This window comes from Podarcis cretensis (genome assembly GCF_951804945.1).
Source record: "Podarcis cretensis genome assembly, chromosome: 1".
Taxonomy (NCBI): Eukaryota; Metazoa; Chordata; class Lepidosauria; order Squamata; family Lacertidae; genus Podarcis; species Podarcis cretensis.
Genome location: NC_137170.1, coordinates 138,196,016 through 138,215,005, shown reverse-complemented (window position 1 = coordinate 138,215,005; position 18,990 = coordinate 138,196,016). Strand labels below are relative to the sequence as shown.

The 18,990-nt window shown below is 43.5% G+C and overlaps 1 protein-coding gene across 5 annotated transcripts in view; it reads left to right on the top strand.

Annotated features, from left to right (window-relative positions):
- Positions 1-18,990, top strand: part of VWC2L (von Willebrand factor C domain containing 2 like) — a 125,695-nt gene that overhangs the window by 32,263 nt on the left and 74,442 nt on the right. For 3 of the 5 annotated variants that reach the window (XM_079983150.1, XM_079983151.1, XM_079983152.1), the window contains exon 3: positions 15,123-15,252. The exons of 1 other annotated variant lie outside the window; for it this stretch is intronic. In XM_079983150.1, the coding sequence (XP_079839276.1) occupies positions 15,123-15,252 (130 nt within the window). Of the gene's footprint in view, positions 1-12,679; positions 12,786-15,122; positions 15,253-18,990 lie in introns of those variants that run through there. One more of the 5 variants, XM_079983153.1, reaches the window with a different exon arrangement.

The following is an 18,990-nucleotide window of genomic DNA, read 5'->3' as shown; positions in this document are numbered from 1 at the left end:
GTAATTAGAGAGGGCTAGCAGAGAATGTTGTCCTAATGCTCAAGCTGGTTTAATTACAGTGTAACTCACATTAAAACAGGCATTAGCAGCTATATCATGCTTGACTTTTCAATTCTGAAGTTAGCTAATAGTGACCCAGAACATTCACCATAAAAGTGTGAAACAATTAGGAATATAGAGCACAATTCACCACAAGTGAAGCATGCAAAATGCTCATTCATTTCTATGGAAGAGTGCTAAATGTGAGCTTCCTTCCACTGATATTAATAGAAGTAAAATGTGCTTTGAAATTCAGCCTGGTTCACACAGGAGACTTACATGTGGTCAGAAGCTTTTGATGCTGTGGCAGCTACAGGGTTAACAAATCATGCAGAAAGCCCTTTTCCACCTCTACCTATGGCATTGTGTGTGCGCGCGCATGTGTCTTCTTGCAGCGCCAAAGAAGAGCAAAAAAGTCAGTGCACTTGTGCTTCCAGAACAAGAGATCCTGGGCTTCAGGTAACTCTGGTACCTGCTGGAAACGAGAGGTACCAGAGCCAGCAGGAAGCGTCTGCCTTTGCAAATGCTTGCTTTTAGCTGCCCTACCCCAGCTGGCCCAGCAACTGGAACCAGATCTGCCCCTGGATTGTATCCACAGTCCCCGTTCCTTGTCTGCTGTTTTCATTGTTTTATGCAGGTTGTTTTTATAATATTGTACAGGGCTTTTTCATAAATATGTGGTTAATGGCACATGATTCAGCACATTATGACACCCTTTGGAGTCCTTTCTTCAAAATCTCAAAAGTTTCTAATAGTTGATAAAGCCATTTCTTTCCACTTCACGGTGTCAGGTGGCAAGAATGTATCTTAACAGAATAAAAGCTCATGGCAATATGATAAAAGAGAAAGCAATTGAAACAAAAAGCATAATCGCTGGTATGGTGGAGTGAATAGAAACCATCCAGTTGTTCAGAATGAAGTAATTCTGCTTCAGTTGGTTCTCATCTGGAAAACTTGAATCCAGTTCTGGGCAACGTGGTTTAAGAAGGACATCAGCAAAATGGAATATGTCAAGTCCTATGAAGAAAAGCTGAATGAGTTGAGTACAGTATCTTTAATCTAAATAAGGGAAAGTGATATGGCCATCATCTTTAAATATTTGAAGGCCTGTCACATTGATGTGTTTCTGGTTGCTCCAGAAGATAGTTCTGGGTCTGGGTTTAAATTACAAGAAACAGGGTCTCAACTAAACCTTAGGAATAACTTCCTGGAGGTGTGAGGTATCCAGCAGTGGAAAAAGATCAGTCTTAGATGATCTTACTTGATAGACTCTCCTTCTCTGGAGGTTTAAAAGCAAAGACCGGATGGCCACCTATCAGGGATGCAATAGGAGTGGGTCTCTTGCACCGTCAGTGCACTGGTATGGGGGGGGGGGGGGCTTTTGAGTCTATGATTCTCCACTGGCAGTATAGAAACACCAGGCATTTGTACTATGCCTGGACACATAATTAAAATGTGCAAGATCTATAAAATAAAGTAAAGGATTTATATTTATTTATCACCATAAAGTACTGTATTTTTCGCCCTACAGGGCACACTGGCCCATAGGGCGCACCTAGTTTTTTTTTGGGGGGGGGGAAATAAAGAAAAACAATTTTATTTCCCCACCCCCCCAGGCATGGGGCTGGGGCGGGGGAAGCCTGAGCTTCCCCCGACCCCAGCCCCCAGAGCAGGCTGCTATCCTCAAGCCTAGGGAACCCGGCGGGAACTCCCGCCGGGCTCCCCAGGCTTGCGGATATCTGCCTGAAGCCCGGGGCACACTACTCAGCGCGCCCCAGGCTTCGGGATGCAGGCTGCTATCCGCAAAATGGGAACACAATACAAGAAATTAAAGCAAATCAACATTAAAGCCAAATGCACCATAAAAGAATAGACAATAGTCATCCTCCAGCAAATTAATTGATTAGCATATAAAACAGCTAAAACCACCTAGCAGAGCTAAAACCAATGATACAGGAGACCTTGATGGTTAAAACCTGGGAGAATGTTTTAAAAAGAAAGGAAGTCTGAAGTAGGTGTCAAGAAAAGCCTCTCCAGGGAGAGGAAAGAGAGGCAGGATATTTCGGAAGAAGGATGGTGGAGGCTCAGTTAAAACAGAGATCAGGCGACAGAAGGGGTGAGTCTATATTGGACGCATTGCTGTTTGAAGAAGTACAAGAAGTCACACCATCTCTCTACAACCCTCCTATCCAGCAAGTATCAGGTTAACGTGTTCATTGGTTTATTGGCACATACGGTGAGAAGTCTCTGGGGGAGATCAATCCATAGTCACCTCAGCAAATGGAATCTGCTATGTCAGCTCCTGTCTGCCGGCAGCCAGCTGACGTGTGTCAAGTAGAATCTGGTGCATTAAGACAACTTTGGCTGACTTGGGAAGAGATGCAGAAAGAATCAACAACCTGATAAAAATGAAAACCCATCCTCGAAATGGATCAGATCGTATGCTCCCAATCAGTGTGGCGTGTGAAGGAAGGCAGAAGGAAGAGGAAGGAGACAAAATAACTGCTCCTGACAATATTGCCACGCTTACGCTACAGACTCACACATCCGCTTTATATGAGTGTTCCATTAATGGTAAGTAAATGTATTAAATAAATATATTTCAAAATGACACGGCCAAGAAAGCAATAACCCTGCAGTGGAAATCAATCAGGAGGATGGACATGATCTTTTTAAAAATAATAATGTAATAGTCAACTGCTTCACTCTTTTTTCTTGTTCTTGTTTTTAGGAACAGTTTATTAAGATTTTCCTTGGCAAAGAAAAACAAGCAAATAAACAAAAAAAAAAATGGAGCATATACACCCATGCATTTTGCTTTCAGCTTTCAAAGAGAAGAGCAAAACAAGTAGAAAACAGGAAATCTCGCACAAATACGCAATCTGAAACACATGAACCAAGTGCTTCACTTTTGAGTTATTGCACTTTCTCATAAAGACCAGGAGAAGGAAACTTAAAAACCCTGGAAGTTCAGGTCAAACCTGAGACCTGACATCAAGCAGAATTTCAGCTGGAATCCTCTTTCAGAATTGGCCCAGCAGGATTCTGCATAGGGGTCTTTTGCTAAAGATGTTCTCTGTGGATCCACTGCTGACAAATTCTAGAATAAACAAGTGACTGGGCACAACCAGGTGCAAGAGAGCAGGCCCTCACACCATGTGTAGAACCAGGGATGGTTCAAGAGATACAGCTTTTCCTAGGGTTGCCATATTTTGAAGAGCAAAAAGCCACTGAGCCCCCTCGCCTTCCACAGCACACACACACTGCAGACGTGCGAACCATACCCTCCAACATTTCTCTGATGAAAATAGGGACATCCTATCCAATGATGGTGGTGTTGGTGATGATGATACCCCAGCCATGTGACTGGGTTGCCCCAGCAGCTCTGGGCAGCTTCCGACATATAGAAAAACATAATACAGTCAAACCTTGGTTGTCAAACGTAATCCATTCCTGAAGACCGTTCGACTTCTGAAACATTCAGCAACCGAGGCACAGCTTCTGATTGGTTTAAGAGCTTCTTGCACTCAAGCCGTGTTGGACTTTCAGGTTCTGAAAAACATTCGAAAACCGGAGAATTTACTTCTGGGTTTTCAGCGTTTGGGAGCAGAAACGTACGATAACAGAGGCCAACATACAATAACAGACCAATTAAGAGATCCAGAAGAAAGTGCCTATAGTGGGAAATTTTGTTATTTCTTGGTGACTAGAGAAAGGTTGCCAGTGGCTCTTTATCCATGGGCTGGAAAGGGAAGGGTAAAGGTGTGGAGACTATCACAGCCATGCAGAACCTCAGGCCTGGGAGAGGAATGTGCCCTTCAAGGCTCTCTACCTGGTGCTGGGAAGAGTCCCAAGACCACCTTCTGCCACAGGACTTTCTCTCTCTCTCCTTGCTCTATGCCCTCCTTGGGTGCTTTTGCTTGACTGGCTGGAACGTTCTTAAACTGTGGTTATGCCTCTTGCTTGCCTAGTTAGGCATGGGGTGGGTATGTAGAAACCTCTGGCTTTCGTGTGGCGTTAATGCAGCCTACTGCAAGAGTCACATCTGGGGGCCACTCCCAGGGCTCTATATTATAAAATACCCCCCAAAATTCCTACACCGTACCCACCACTGGCACGTGGCCCTCAGCCTAAAGATGTTGCCAGCTCCTGTGTCACTGGGAGAGCAGCAAGTGATTTGGGAATTTATAAAGTGTTTTTCTCTCTCTGTGTGTGTCCATGTAGTGTCCTGGACAACCACCCAATTCCCTTCCCTGCTTATCCAACTAAGGAACTGCAGGAAGAAGGGCAGCATCAGGGCTGGCCCAAGACATTTTGCTGCCTGAGGCAAAGCATCCAGTGGTACCCTCACCACAAGTGTACCACAGAGTACCCAAGGCTGGTCAAAGTACATTGGCACCTGAGGCACAAAACCCCACAGGTGTCTGCCCCCTTCCCTGGCAGTAAATAAACAACAACAACAACAACAACAACAACAACAACAACAAGTGAGCTGCCCCTAGACTGCATTCATCTCTTGTTCATCTCTCTGGCTTGCTTCCTGAGCATGCTCAGTTCACTTCCCTGCCACAAGCATAAATATGATGCAGGACATTTCTGTAGCACTTCTGAGTGTTAAAAGTACATTATAGGTCTTTCTTATTGATATGTTTGGTGGTGTGTATTAGTCCAACTGAGCTTCACTCAGTGCCAACATGCAGAATGATTCCAAGGGGTCTTGCTGTTCTATAACGGAGACACCTTCAAGCCCTGATACCAGTCATTCCTGAAACATGGCAGTGTTGGCTGGTGTGTGTCATGAAAAACAGAGTTTAGTCTCTTTTTACCTTTATCAGAGCATTTTCAAGAAAGACAAAATGACGCAATTCCCTTCAGATTACAAACCTTTATTGATTAACAAGCAATAAGCAATAAGGACTCATTCATTCATTCATTCATTCATTCATTCATTCATCACTCCATTCATTCATTCCTTTCATACCTACCAGATGGTCGGACCCACTAAAAGAATTGACCAGGTTCTTTTATGAGTCTCTGGACAGCATCCTCCTGCAGGTAGGACAGCATGTGATGCTACCTGGGTTTCCCAGCCATTATATAGTCTCAGGTCCCCATATAGCTACATTGTCTTGTATTGCAGGGTTTGGACTAGCTGTCGTCATGCTGATTCCTCAAATAGATATGAATAGTTATAGTTGAAAACACCTTGGTTTCTGGCATGTTGTACTGTCTTTATGAATAGCATGTTTCTTTCAACATGTCTTCTAAGAACAGTCATGTCTCAATCATCTTTCAAGAACAGGTTGTCCTCTATTTCACCCAGACATGCTGTCATTCTGCTTATCTTGTCTTGCACAATCCAGTAACTGGTTCACTAGTTCATCCATCCTGTTCAGCTGGCGCAATATTCAATAGTTTAATGATGGTTCTTTGTATTGCAGTCCATTTTCGTCCATCCTGTTTTTGCCTTCAACTCAGTAGTCCTATGTGTTGAAATGCAATCAGTTCTTTATCTTTAATTCTTCAGTTCTTTATCTCTAATTCTTCAAAGCCACTAACCATCTGGTTCTCATTCATTCCTTCAGACATATCTACATTCATAACTCCATTCAGACCCGTTAAACATACTAAATATATTATCAGTTATAAAATGAGATCACATTTGGTTCTCAGACTATTCCTGTGACTTAAAAACATCTTAGTGAATCACATATAGGAGATTCAACATATACCTGAACATTAGTATTGTGTATAAGTGTCATTTATCACCTATAACTGCTACATATGAATGGCATCCTTCATATCCCTATAAGAATATAACACAGTGTGTCAGAACATCTGTTTTGTAACCGAAGGAACAGCGTCAAACCTACATCAATGCTGTTGTTTGATACCTTGGGGAACTCAAAACCAACCATATGGAAAGAACACCCCTAATACTAACATAACACTTTTATTCATACACAATTTATGAAAAACACCTTTTCACCCTCACAGTGTGCACATACCCATGTGTGACATTTGCCTGGGAATGTTAAGGAAACAGCCATGGCAGCTGGAGTTGAACTGTAGCTGAGGACGAGAAGTCCAAAGGGAATTAAAACAGATGGAGTTGACATAAAAATTGGGGGTGGGGAAGAGAGAGAGACAGAGATGGAGGTATATCCCTCCCCACCAGTTCCTGTGCCATTTCTCAGCTCTTCAGCCAGTAACTTTCTCCTATTCATAGAAATGAAGGACTTACTGTTTGTCAATTTCAGCAAGGCATTTGACAAGGTGCCCCATGATATTCTTGTAAAGAAGCTGGTAAAATGCGGACTTGACTATGCTACCACTCAATGGATTTGTAACTGGCTGACTGACCGAACCCAAAGGGTGCTCATCAATGGTTCCTCTTCATCCTGGAGAAGAGTGACTAGTGGGGTGCCACAGGGTTCTGTCTTGGGCCCGGTCTTATTCAACATCTTTATCAACGACTTGGATGATGGACTCAAGGGCATCCTGATCAAATTTGCAGATGACACCAAACTGGGAGGGGTAGCTAACACCCCAGAGGACAGGATCACACTTCAAAACGACCTTGACAGATTAGAGAACTGGGCCAAAACAAACAAGATGAATTTTAACAGGGAGAAATGTAAAGTATTGCACTTGGGCAAAAAAAAATGAGAGGCACAAATACAAGGTGGGTGACACCTGGCTTGAGAGCAGTACATGTGAAAAGGATCTAGGAGTCTTGGTTGACCACAAACTTGACATGAGCCAACAGTGTGACACGGCAGCTAAAAAAGCCAATGCAATTCTGGGCTGCATCAATAGGAGTATAGCATCTAGATCAAGGGAAGTAATAGTGCCACTGTATTCTGCTCTGGTCAGACCTCACCTGGAGTACTGTGTCCAGTTCTGGGCACCACAGTTCAAGGAGGACACTGACAAACTGGAACGTGTCCAGAGGAGGGCAACCAAAATGGTCAAAGGCCTGGAAACAATGCCTTATGAGGAAAGGCTAAGGGAGCTGGGCATGTTTAGCCTGGAGAAGAGGAGGTTAAGGGGTGATATGATAGCCATGTTCAAATATATAAAAGGATGTCACATAGAGGAGGGAGAAAGGTTGTTTCCTGCTGCTCCAGAGAAGCGGACATGGAACAATGGCTCCAAACTACAAGAAAGAAGATTCCACCTAAACATTAGGCCGAACTTCCTGACAGTAAGAGCTGTTCGACAGTGGAATTTGCTGCCAAGGAATGTGGTGGAGTCTCCTTCTTTGGAGGTCTTTAAGCAGAGGCTTGACAACCATATGTCAGGAGTGCTCTGATGGTGTTTCCTGCTTGGCAGGGGGTTGGACTCGATGGCCCTTGTGGTCTCTTCCAGCTCTATGATTCTATGATTCTAATCCTGCACATACTTCATTGGGAGTAAGCTCCACTGAACTTTATCTTCAAGATAAAGCATTTCTTTAGCCTATCTCTAAAGCCTGTCTTCAGGAGAGATTTGTGAGCCTAATCCAGTGGTTACTAACAAAGTGATCTGCTGCCGATGTCCTGTCATAGCAAACAGCACAGATTTGAGCAGAAGGTTTAGGAAAGAGAAAGAACTGCAATATGCTGCAGCTGTCAAATGGCAGATGAAGTATAATTAGGAAACAAATGCAACTGTACAATTAGTGCAATTAAGGCATAATATGGAAAATATCATGAGACCATTAAGTATGTCATGAGTCTCTTTGACATACTGCATGCACTAGTTGTCCGACCTAAAAAGTGGTATAATTCAACTGGACGTTTTTTCCTAGAAGGAAAAATACAAATGAATAGGAATAGGGTATGCTCTCCTCATAGGCAGAGCCTAAAATATGAGATCTCTTTGGCTCAGAGAAGAAAAAGCTAAAGGGAAACATGATGGAGGTTTACGAAGATCAAAGTTCCCAGTTCACTTGCTGCTCTCCCAAAAGCACAGGGTGGGAATATTTACTATCTTTGTATACCACAAGAAATACAGAAAACTTTGTAGGATCTGCACCCAACAAACTTAAATTATTATTGGGGGTGGTGGTCTTGTGTGCACCATGGTAAAGATTTTGGCATTTACTGACACAGTCTAGACAAATTCCTGAAAGGTATGAGCTATTCTCTGAGAGCCTGTTTTTGAAACCCATTGTATTTGGTCTAAATCTGAGATTCGCAGAAACTTGAACAGAACCATGGGGTTCTGTTATATATTCTGTTAATGTATCTCAAACCAGTTGCTATATTAAGAAGGGATTATGGGACTAAAGGGCCACTCATCTGGCAAAAAAAGCATGCTCTGATACATTTTAAACCACAATTAAATGTATATAGATTGAAATACATTTTGTATCAGGGTGTGCACTCATTCATACATATATGTTTGTTTCTAGTTTATTGTAGCATTAATTGATGATCCGAATGTGCGAATGAGAAGTCAAGACTAGTTTATGCAGAGTCAAGCAGCAAAGCATTTTTGGGATGTAGCACTTCAGGTTGCATGGTTGACTGCCCCGCTGGATAATTCTTAATTGAAACACACCCACAACACACATACACACACTTCACATAGAAAATAAACGTGTCAGGGGAAGGATTCATTCTAGTCTCATCCCTGCATGCTGTTCTTAATTGGTTCGTGGAGTTCATGTCACAGAGGATTTATTGATTACATTTATAGCTCAACTTTTTTTCAAGGAACTCAAGCAGGGGCTGCATGGTTCTGCCTGCCATGTTATCCTCCCAGAAACCCAAGATAGGTAAGGCAGAGAGACAGTGACTAACCCAGGCTCAGCCAGTGAGCTTTGTGGTTGGGGGAGGATTTGAACTTCAGTCTTCAGGATTCAGTCTTCAGGGCAGTCACAGGATTCCTTAGTGGACAGCCATGGACTCACTGAGTGGTCTTGGGCCATTCACCTATTTTCCCGCTTGTAAAGAGGACATAATTCTGACCTCCCTTTCAAGGTTGTTGCGGGAATGAGAAAGTTCTGGACAGCAAAAGCCTCTTTGCATTGTAGTGAATATTGCATAAACGACACACCCTTCACTGTGATTGCATGTCATTCTGGGACAGCAGATCTGAAGTGGAAATGTAATTAAAACAGCTCTGTGTTTTTTTTAAAAAAAGTTACATTTATATGCCTCCCTTTATCTGAAGATCACAAGGCGGTTTACAGCATAAAAAATACATATGGATTAATTGGAGTTCTTGGACCTAGAGTGTGGCCCTGTGGTTTTAGAGCCAGGAGTTCTTTTGCCCACAAAATATTATTTATTTTTAAGATATATGAAGTTGGGTCTGTATGGTAGGAAACACAGCTTGCATTTTGCAGCGCTATGCATGTTATCGGCTACACTGCAAAGACTCCTCTCCCACGCAGGACCGCTAACATAACATAGACCTCAACTATCTGAAAGACCACCTCCTTTCATACAGACCCGCTCTATATGAATGCACAGGGGTTAAAAAACACTGCTTACCTTCCCACAGCTGCCGTGAAGAAGCTGCCGGAACTGCCAATCATTTCACTTACCATTTCTGCCTGCAGGTGCTGCAGATCAGCCCTGTGGCTATAGGGTAGCATGGAGGCTGCAGGGGGACTGGAGCCACTGTCCCTCCCAGAATGCTCCACAACTTTGGGGAATATCGGGTGTTGGTGAGGCCTGCTTTGCTTGCTGCCTGTGTGTACCCCCCCCCCCACACACACAGCCCAAGGTGCTGGTGCTTTGAATATTTAATAAAATATCAAAGTTCTTCTGTTTGATGTTTAACATATTGATTTCTTAATCTGGGGTTCAAAAAAATAGGAGTCATATTTTACATGGGGGCATCTTATACACATAAAAATATGCTTTCTATAGCTAGAGGAAGGAGCCTTGTAAGTTAGAAAGGAAGACCGTGTTGTGTTCCAGTCAGGAGTTAGAAATGATGAAAATGGAACTGGAGATGGCTAGAAGTCAAACAGATCAAGCGAAAAGATCAAGGTGGAGGAAAGAGAAAAATTAGCTAGAATTCAGGTAGAAGAAAAGGAAAAAGAAAGGGAGCATGAAAAAGAAATGTTTAGCTTTAAAATGCAGAAGATACAGCTTTGGGCAGAGTTGCTCGCACCACAGAGAAGTGGGCAAGTTCTCTCAGTGGAACAGGGGAAAATTCCCAGATACCAGAGGCATAATGATATAGAACCCTTTCTGATTAGTTTTGAAAGGACTTATTTTCCAAAATTGGAGAAAACTAGAAATACACCTTCAACTAAAAATGTTAAATTGGTTAAAGAGTCAAAACCTGCCCATAGACCTTGATGACAGCCAGCCTGAGAGACCAGCCCAGGTCTTGCAGGTCTGGAGAGTCCAGGAGGATGTGGACAGGGGCTATATGGAGGCTTTGACAGGGAGTGAGGAGGGATGCGATGGGATTAAGGGACACTGGTTCTGAGGTAACTTTCATCCAAACTCGCACCTCAGCTGAGCACAGAGAAAATGATGGCATGGAATTGGCGCAAAGTATCCATGATACAGAGTTCTTAGCTGAGCAAAGGCAAGGGCTGGATCTAGACACATCAAAGAAGCATTTTAGTTAAAACGTGTTGTAAACCTCAGAAAGGGAAATCACATTGATGAAAGACAGGACTCCACAGCACCATCTGGTGTCACAGTGTTATAATGCATATAAAACAGGTTGTGGGGTTTTTTTTTACTAATGTAACTGAGTCCAAGATGACTCTTTAAAGGAAATGTGGATTAAGTCCAAGAACTCCCCAAGGGAAGCTACAGTACAGTAAAGGCTGTTGCATATGTGACATGTCATACAATTTAGGTTCCTGACTGCAGCGGGGCTGCTTCAAGTCTGTGGAGGAGACCCTCCCACAGCCTAGCATTTTGTTCTGTGTGTGGCATCTCTTCAGGGCTGCCCCGAGTTGTTACTTACTGTAACAACTTCATGGTGTTACACCTATTTTTCTATTTTTCTTGGGGGGGAAAGCATCACCTCTCAGCCTTTTCCATCCAACTGGCAGCTATTAGCTGTTGTGACTACTTGTGAGTGAGATCCAGGTGTGCCCCATTAAGTACATTTGGACAATTGTTATCTCTTATAAGGTGCTGAACGTCTTTAACTTCTGCCTAGGACCTATGAAAGCCTTTGAGAGGGACATCTTTCTTTTTCTTGAGGCCTGGGAGTAGAGTGATAAGGGCATGTATTGATTCTTGTGCAAAGGCTTCATAATTTTAAGCAATGATATTGGAAATGGATGATGGAAAATTTTTCTAGAGTGAGAAAATTATATGTGTTTGGAACGGGGTGGGGGAGATTTATTTGGTTGCATGGCACAAGAAAACAGCTCAAGATTTGATGGTGTGGAAAATAAATGGAGAGAAAAGGTCCAGAACTGGTTCCAAAAATGCTCCTTCTCCAAAGATTTGAACATTTCTTTATGCCATACAGTGGTGTGATTTTCTTTCATCCCGACAGTTGCTTTCCGTGTCATACAATATCCTATTTCTCTCTGGTGTCATTTTCAGGTAACACTAACACCACAGAAGCAAAAAAAGATGCATCTGTCATGTCTCATTTACTCAGAGCAAAGTCATTCGGGGGCATTTTCCACATCTATTTGATGCTCTTCCATCCCCAGAATATGCAGCTAGCTTGTAGCACCACTGGAAACTTGCAAGACATTTCTTGACATCTCTGAAATGAGTGTAATATTCTGGTGAAAAAGAAATCCCACAGGATGTGCTAATAAAGGAAGGTCTCTGTTATATCACAGAAACTTGCTGTAAGCATCCCTGGGTCTTAGTCACTAAAGTGTGTGTATGTGTGTGTTTGTATGTGATAATTTTCTATGGCAAAAATCAAAGGGAACATGGAATCAGAATGATAATTAGACAGGGTGATCCACCTCCCACAGATTCCTCCTTTTGCTTAAGGACTACTGATTTTTATCTAATTTGCCAGAGTCACAAGGAAACAGAATGGTGATAAGGATTAGAGACTGTAGACACTGAGACAAAGCAGGCGATGCTTTAATTAGATCATTTCAGGGCAGACATGAATTTCTTAGGAACAGATTGTTTGATTCCAGACATATGGAGCATCTCTGAGGTGAACTGCAAAGAGCTTTATGTCTGCAAGACTTTAGCATTGTTTTGCAATTCATGAAGCAGAGAAAGCAACACCATTCAAAAACTGTAAAGCCATAATATATATATTCCCCCCTTCTTCATTTGTGTTCCAGTGTAATTTAAACGGTGTTCATGTTAATGTTTTGTTTTTATAATATTTTTATTAGATTTTCAACAAAGATAACAAAAATAAAAAACAAACAACAACAAACACAACAACCACAAACAAAGAAAAATATACATAAAAGCAATATCAAATCTCCAGATCCTGTGACTTCCCTCCCCCTCTCCCTGGTTCCTTTAATTTCCTTTTCAATTGCACATGCTTTCTACTCCAAATTATTTTTCTACCTCAAATTTCCTACACTATTTCTAAATTTACAAGTTTTCTTAAAATCCTACCAATGTATTAACCTGTTTACAATACTTTTGTAAGTAAGTGTTAATGTTTTAAAGTGATTTTAAAGTGATTTTAGGTAGACATTGACTGTGGTGCATTTACATCCTTGGTCTAGATGCAAGAGTGCAGTCAGCTGCAAGAACAATGTCATTTCCAGAGTGATCTGTCCCAGTAAAAACTGTGCAATATTAGATAGATCAGAGCACCCTCCAAACAACCTTTGAGGTAGGTTAGACTGAGATATTAGAATTCCAGGTCACTCAAGGGATTTCATAGCTGAGTATGGATTTGAAGCATCCCCTCCCATACATATTACAAAATTGTTGTTGTTGTTGTTATTACAAAATACAAGTTTTAAAAAACAGTAGAGCTATTACTTCTGTAAAGTGCATCAGGCAGAGTGGGATCCTTAGATAACTATCCTGAGGTAGTGATTGTGAAAACAAGCTCTTGGTACATTGCCATCGATGGTCAATAGACCATGAAACAGGATGAGCATGTAGAAATATGTGCAAAGTGCTTCCATCCATTGAGGGTGCCCCACTGGAGCCCCGTGTCTCTGTCTCCCGGGAGGCGAGTGAGGCCCACCAAAGAAACAGGGCTGGCTTGAGGGAGGGGTTCCTTTGCCTGTCTTTCCAAGTGAGCTTCTCAAGCGTGCCAGTACTGCGCGGCGGCGGTGAGGGCTGGGCTGGGGGGGCGGGCTCCTCCTGCCCCATCCCCCAGCATGCACACTTGGCGTGTGCACTCCCCCCCCCCCGAGAGGCATTACTACACCCTATGCCCCTGTGGGTTACTCGATTTGGAGTACAGTTCAGGTGCCTTATCTTCCTGCAAAGCAACAGAGGCAGCCAGGAGAATTTAGATGAGACGAGTTGTATCTGCACATAATCAACGGAAGGGTTTGGAGGCTGGAAAAGTGTCCAGGCAGAGGGCCTTTCAAACTGAGTCACACATTTTTATCCTGTATGTCCAAAGTCCACCAGTCGGTTTAATCCGGCCCCTGTGGCAGTTTATTTGCTGGGGTAAAATCCTAAAAAAACCTCAACAATTTCAATTCCAAAAAAAAAAGCTCAACAATTTTGGTCGGCCCCCACGGCCCTTCACTTCATCTGGCCCTCTGGGAAACTCTGGCACCAGCAAATAAGGTGGTTTTTGTTACAGATCTAATTTCTAGATATTTCTAGATATTTCTATGAGTAACCAAGAGTTTGACATGTAGAGCTTAGGGAATTTTTGGTGAGTTTTAGTTCTCATATGAGAATTTGCATATTCAATTAGAAAGAACTTTTTGTTTAACAGCTAAGCCAATCTCCCTGCTACTTGATCAGGGAGTGCATAGTTCTTTGAAGTCTTAAAAACCAGCCTACTAGTCATGGGTGTAGCCGGGGGGGGGCAGGGGGACAGCTGTCCCCACAAATCAAAACAAATCAATAAAAATCTGAGGTTTTGGCCCCCACAAACAAAATCCTGCCCCCCAACAAAAATCCTGGCTATGCCCATGCTTCTAGTGTCAGAACCTGGGTGAAAAATAGACTCTGAAGTGCATAGTCAGCACTCCACTGAAAACAGGGGAGCTTTTGTACAACAATGTAAATGAGACAGGGAATTTTGTTTTAGCCAGGCCAGCTCCAGGTCTGAGGTGGCCCCTGGCAAAGTGCTACCTGCTTTGTTACCTGACAACTTGTGCCCCCCACCAAGGTCAGGGCCCATGCTCATGGGCTCACTAGCAGTGGGTAGTAGCAGTGCACTGCACTCTGCAGCAGATCGAGACCGTTGGACTGGCCACTTGGAATTTCCAGCAATGATCCAATATAGCACTGCAGGGAATTTAAAATGGCAGGCAGTTCACAGCTGCCCATTGCAAAGTAGAATTGGGCCACATTCAGCAGACGGCAACAGCACTTGTGGTCCTTCTGCAGTTTTAGCTCAGGTCTAAAATGCAGGTATGAAAACTATGGGAAATGTAACTGCAAGTTCTGTTCCAGCCTTTCCTCATTATTAGCCAGATCCACACCATAGATTTAAGGCACTTCCAACACACATTTAAAGCACATGACTTCCCCCAAAGAAGCATTGAAACTCTGCTTTCTTAAGGGTGCTGGGAACTCTTGCTCGGGGGGCGGGGGGCGGGAGAAGGAGCTACAGTATCCAGGATGATTGTGCATTGGGTATATGGCGTGGCTTTGCCCAGTGTTAATTTGTCCTCCCAGCCTCAGGACATATGCGTGTTCCTTTAGGCTGGAGTAGCTGGCTTTGGTGTCAAACAACAATGGTGAAATCCTAACCCTTTATCTGGTCTGTATTGCAGTGGCGGGAGAAGAAAGGGGCATTTTTGTCCACACACCCTTCCCTCCTATGGAACTTTTGTTGACTCCTTGGAAGCGTGAACTGTCAGAACTTTATCAATAAAGTAAAGCTCATTTTTGTTACATTATGTGCATGTGCCATATTGTCAAATGAATAAGCTAAGTGGGTTTTATGTCTTGAGATATAAATAATACTAACTGATGGAGCTACTAGAAGGGGGAAAAATGGGCTAATTTGAGCTTTGTTCCTAGCCCTCTCCATGTGAATGGTGTCGCTGTGAGCCCAGCAATGAAGTTCACTGTGTTGTAGCAGACTGTGCCGTTCCTGAATGTGTCAACCCAGTCTATGAACCAGAACAGTGTTGTCCAGTCTGCAAAAATGGTAAGCTTTCAATACATAAAAAAGAATGTGTGTGTGTTCTTTTTTTTTTTTTAAAAAAAAACCCTCTGTACACCACTTAGAAGCTTGTGCTAAGAGCAGTGCAGGATTTACGTATAAGCTAAACAAGCTTAGGGCCCCACTCTCTTGGGGGGGGGTCCAAAAAAAAATAAGGGGGGGAAACCTGGATGTCCATTTCCAAAATTTAAGATAAAAAACAAATAAAATAAAACATACATACAGCAACAGTGTTTTGTGTTGTGTAGGCTCCTACAATGTAAGTAATGGGCCCTGCCTGCTAGCCTGCTCCCTAAAATATCACTGGTTTGCTCATTTCTATATATAGGGTGCCTACATTCTGCATGGACTGGTTGCAGGGCAACATGTGCAAATGGTCCATAAATAACCATATAGCATATATTCAACACAAAAAACAGTGACAATCTGTTGTTGACAAAGGACACCTGGACATATAAAAGGCCCCACTGCCTTCAGGAGCTGAGGGCCTCATCAAACCTAAATCCAGCCCTGGCTAAGAGCAATCTGATTCATGGCTGCTGGGATAATAGATCCTGATGCCAGTTTTAACACATGCTCCACTTTACAGCCATACAGAAGTCAAGCTGCCAGATGGCATTATGCTTTTACTTCTGCCCCGGGGCAGAGGATGCATGGAAGAGTGGCAGGAGTAGGAGAAAATGGGAAGCAGCAAGGAACTGGGTAAGGCAAGTAATGGCCAGATTCCTGGAATAAGGTGATTAAGCCTCAAACTGTAGCTGAGACAGCTTGAACATTTTCTTGCATGCCTTAGCAAACATGAGGACCAGAAGCTTACTTTTACTGCTCTGTATGATTAGAACCATCTTCAGTATAGTCCGAAAAGAATGCTGGGTGACAATACTGGTTCAATTCATAACTGGAGTCTGCAAGAGAGCTTGCTTCATTCACAGCCCAGTTATGACCCCCAACTGGCCCTTCTCACACCTCAGGGACGTTATCTAGAGTATAACAGGGTTCCAATCGCTCCCTACCCTCTCCTCCCCAAAGTCCATCAGATATGTTGGGGAAACTGCCATGACAGTACAAAGTGCCAGGCATTGGTGGAAGGGTGGGGGAAAGAACGGCAAACATTAGGCATTCTCAAGATTGATATTCAAGCCAAGGAAAGGAGCCTCTGAGGCTTAAAGTCATCCAGTAAACAGGGACTTCTATTCTATCAATTGTGTGACACTTTTTGCCTGTCCCTGCATCATGGAAGAGCCGAGGGGGGGGTGGCTTTGCTGCTGCTGTTTGCCACGCTGGGGTGGCTGTTACATGCAGTCTTAAAGTGGAGCTGCTATTTGTGCTTTGAAACCTGGAAGGCAGAGTGCTGCCCTCCCATCCTCAGGCACGGCAGCAGACTTTCTCCTGTTCCGTTCTTTTGGCCATGGCTCACCACAAAATCCCACTCCATCTGTGCTAAGTAAATATCCTGTAATTGAGCTGTAAAACATCACAATCAAAACCCTGCTTCTGAACCCTGCTTGTTCCTTTATTTCAGTATGAATTACTTAGAAGTAAATGAACATTATTGGGATCTACTGAGGATGATATAACGCTATATTTGAAGGCCCCTGATGGACTTGCAGAAGTGGAAGGTCCCACCATTCGCTCTCTCGTTGTAGATCGTAGAATTGCAGAGTTGGAAGGAACCACAAGGGTCTCCTAGTCCAGCCCCCTGCAATGCTGGCATCTTTCACCCAATGGGGATCCTCTCTGCAGCCTCCTCCCACAGATGGTTTTGAATTTTGCCACAGAATATTCATCAGAATAAGGTTCACGTATCTGGAGGGAGCAGCTGTGGGAAATAGCTTTGGCACTGTTCATATCGGGACACCTTAACACACAGTAGACTGAACAGGGCTTTTGCTGAATGTTATGGGAAAGACAGGAGGGGCTACAGGCTGCTTGCTGTCTTGTGGTGGCTGCCTGTGGCCTGGGCCTTAAGCCTGAGGAAAGGTGGGCTCTTGTGCCAGGAGGGTGGAGCAGGAGGGAAGGCTGTTTTTCCAGACAGTTCTCCCTTGCGCGCGCGCGCACACACACACACACACACACACACACACACACACCAGTGGGAGGGAAAGTAAGTATGCCAGCTTTTAATAGCTATGATGATATCTATAATAATGAATATTATTATATTTATTTATATCCCAACTATTTCTCAGTCTGGGACTTGAGGCAGCTTACACAGATTAAAAAAAGAACAAACTAAAAACATTAAAAAGTAAATAATTAAAATGTAATTAAACACGAATAGAATTAAAATATTAAAAAAGATCCTTTAGAAACAGACAACAATAAAAACATCACAGCACCAGCCTTTTCCTCAAAAACAATTAGTTCCCAAAGGCCTGTTGGAATAGAAAGTTTTCCCTTTCTGCTGGTGGAAGGACAGCAAGGAGGGAGCCAGTCTAGCTTCTATAAGGAAGTGTTCTAAAGTCTGGGAGCAGCCACTGAGAAGGCCCTATTCCACGTCCTCACCAAGCACACCTGTAAGGGCAGAGGAACTGAGAGAAGGGCCTTTCTCACAAGATCTCAGAGTCCAGGCAGGTTCTTATGAGGTTCTTATGAGGGAATATGGTCTTTCAGACACCCCTGGTGCTTTTGTGCACTTCCTTCACACGTGTTCAGTGCTTGGATGTAAAATAGATGGAATTGCAAAGGACCAGTCAACAGCTGACTTACAAATTCATCTCAAAAATAGCACATCTTCAAGCAAATCTTCAAAGACTGTTAGGGCTTAGTTCTAGTTATTTCTGAAGAGCAGTGTTGACTGACCTATGGCCATGGTGGCTGGGGCTGATAGAGATTTGAGTTCTGCAGCATCTGGGATGCCACAGGTTAGCTGTTTATCTGGTGACCCCGTCAACTCACCATTCGAAATCCTAGTCCATGTGTCAGTGCCTCTTGCTAAGGAGAGAGCTTTTGGCATCTCATACCTGCTGCCTGGTGGCGGGTGGCGCTGTGGGTAAAACCTCAGCGCCTAGGACTTGCCGATCGCATGGTCGCGGTTTGAATCCCCGCGGCAGGGTGAGCTCCCATCGTTCGGTCTCAGCTCCTGCCCACCTAGCAGTTCGAAAGCACCCTTAAGTGCAAGTAGATAAATAGGTACCGCTTTATAGCGGAAAGGTAAATGTCGTTTCCGTGTGCTGCTCTGGTGCCGGTTCGCCAGAGCAGCTTTGTCACGCTGGCCACGTGACCCGGAAGTGTCTGCGGACAGCGCTGGCTCCCGGCCTCTAGAGTGAGATGAGCGCACAACCCTAGAGTCTGTCAAGACTGGCCCGTACGGGCAGGGGTACCTTTACCTTTACCTTTACCTGCTGCTTGGAGCTCACAACTCTGAAGCCCTGCTTCTTTATCTCCAATATGTGTTGCTGGCTGTTCAAAGGGGAGGAAAACACACTCTAGATATGCTCAGAGACAATCTCTTTGTTATTACCTGCAGAGCTGAGGATTGGCACAGATAATATATTCATGACAGGTCTGAGTTAATCATGTGGTTGTGACCGAGTCCTGACGATGTCATTTTCATACTCTATTATAGTATCAAAAAATATCCCAGGAGCAATGTTTGATGCAAATTCCCATTAGAAAGATTGTTCCTTTCGAATCTAATGTTAACAACCGTCATTTTGTGGCAAGGAAAGAGCCCTTCAGCATTTTGCTGTGCTTTCTGCACTAAGCAGTTTAGCATGCCTG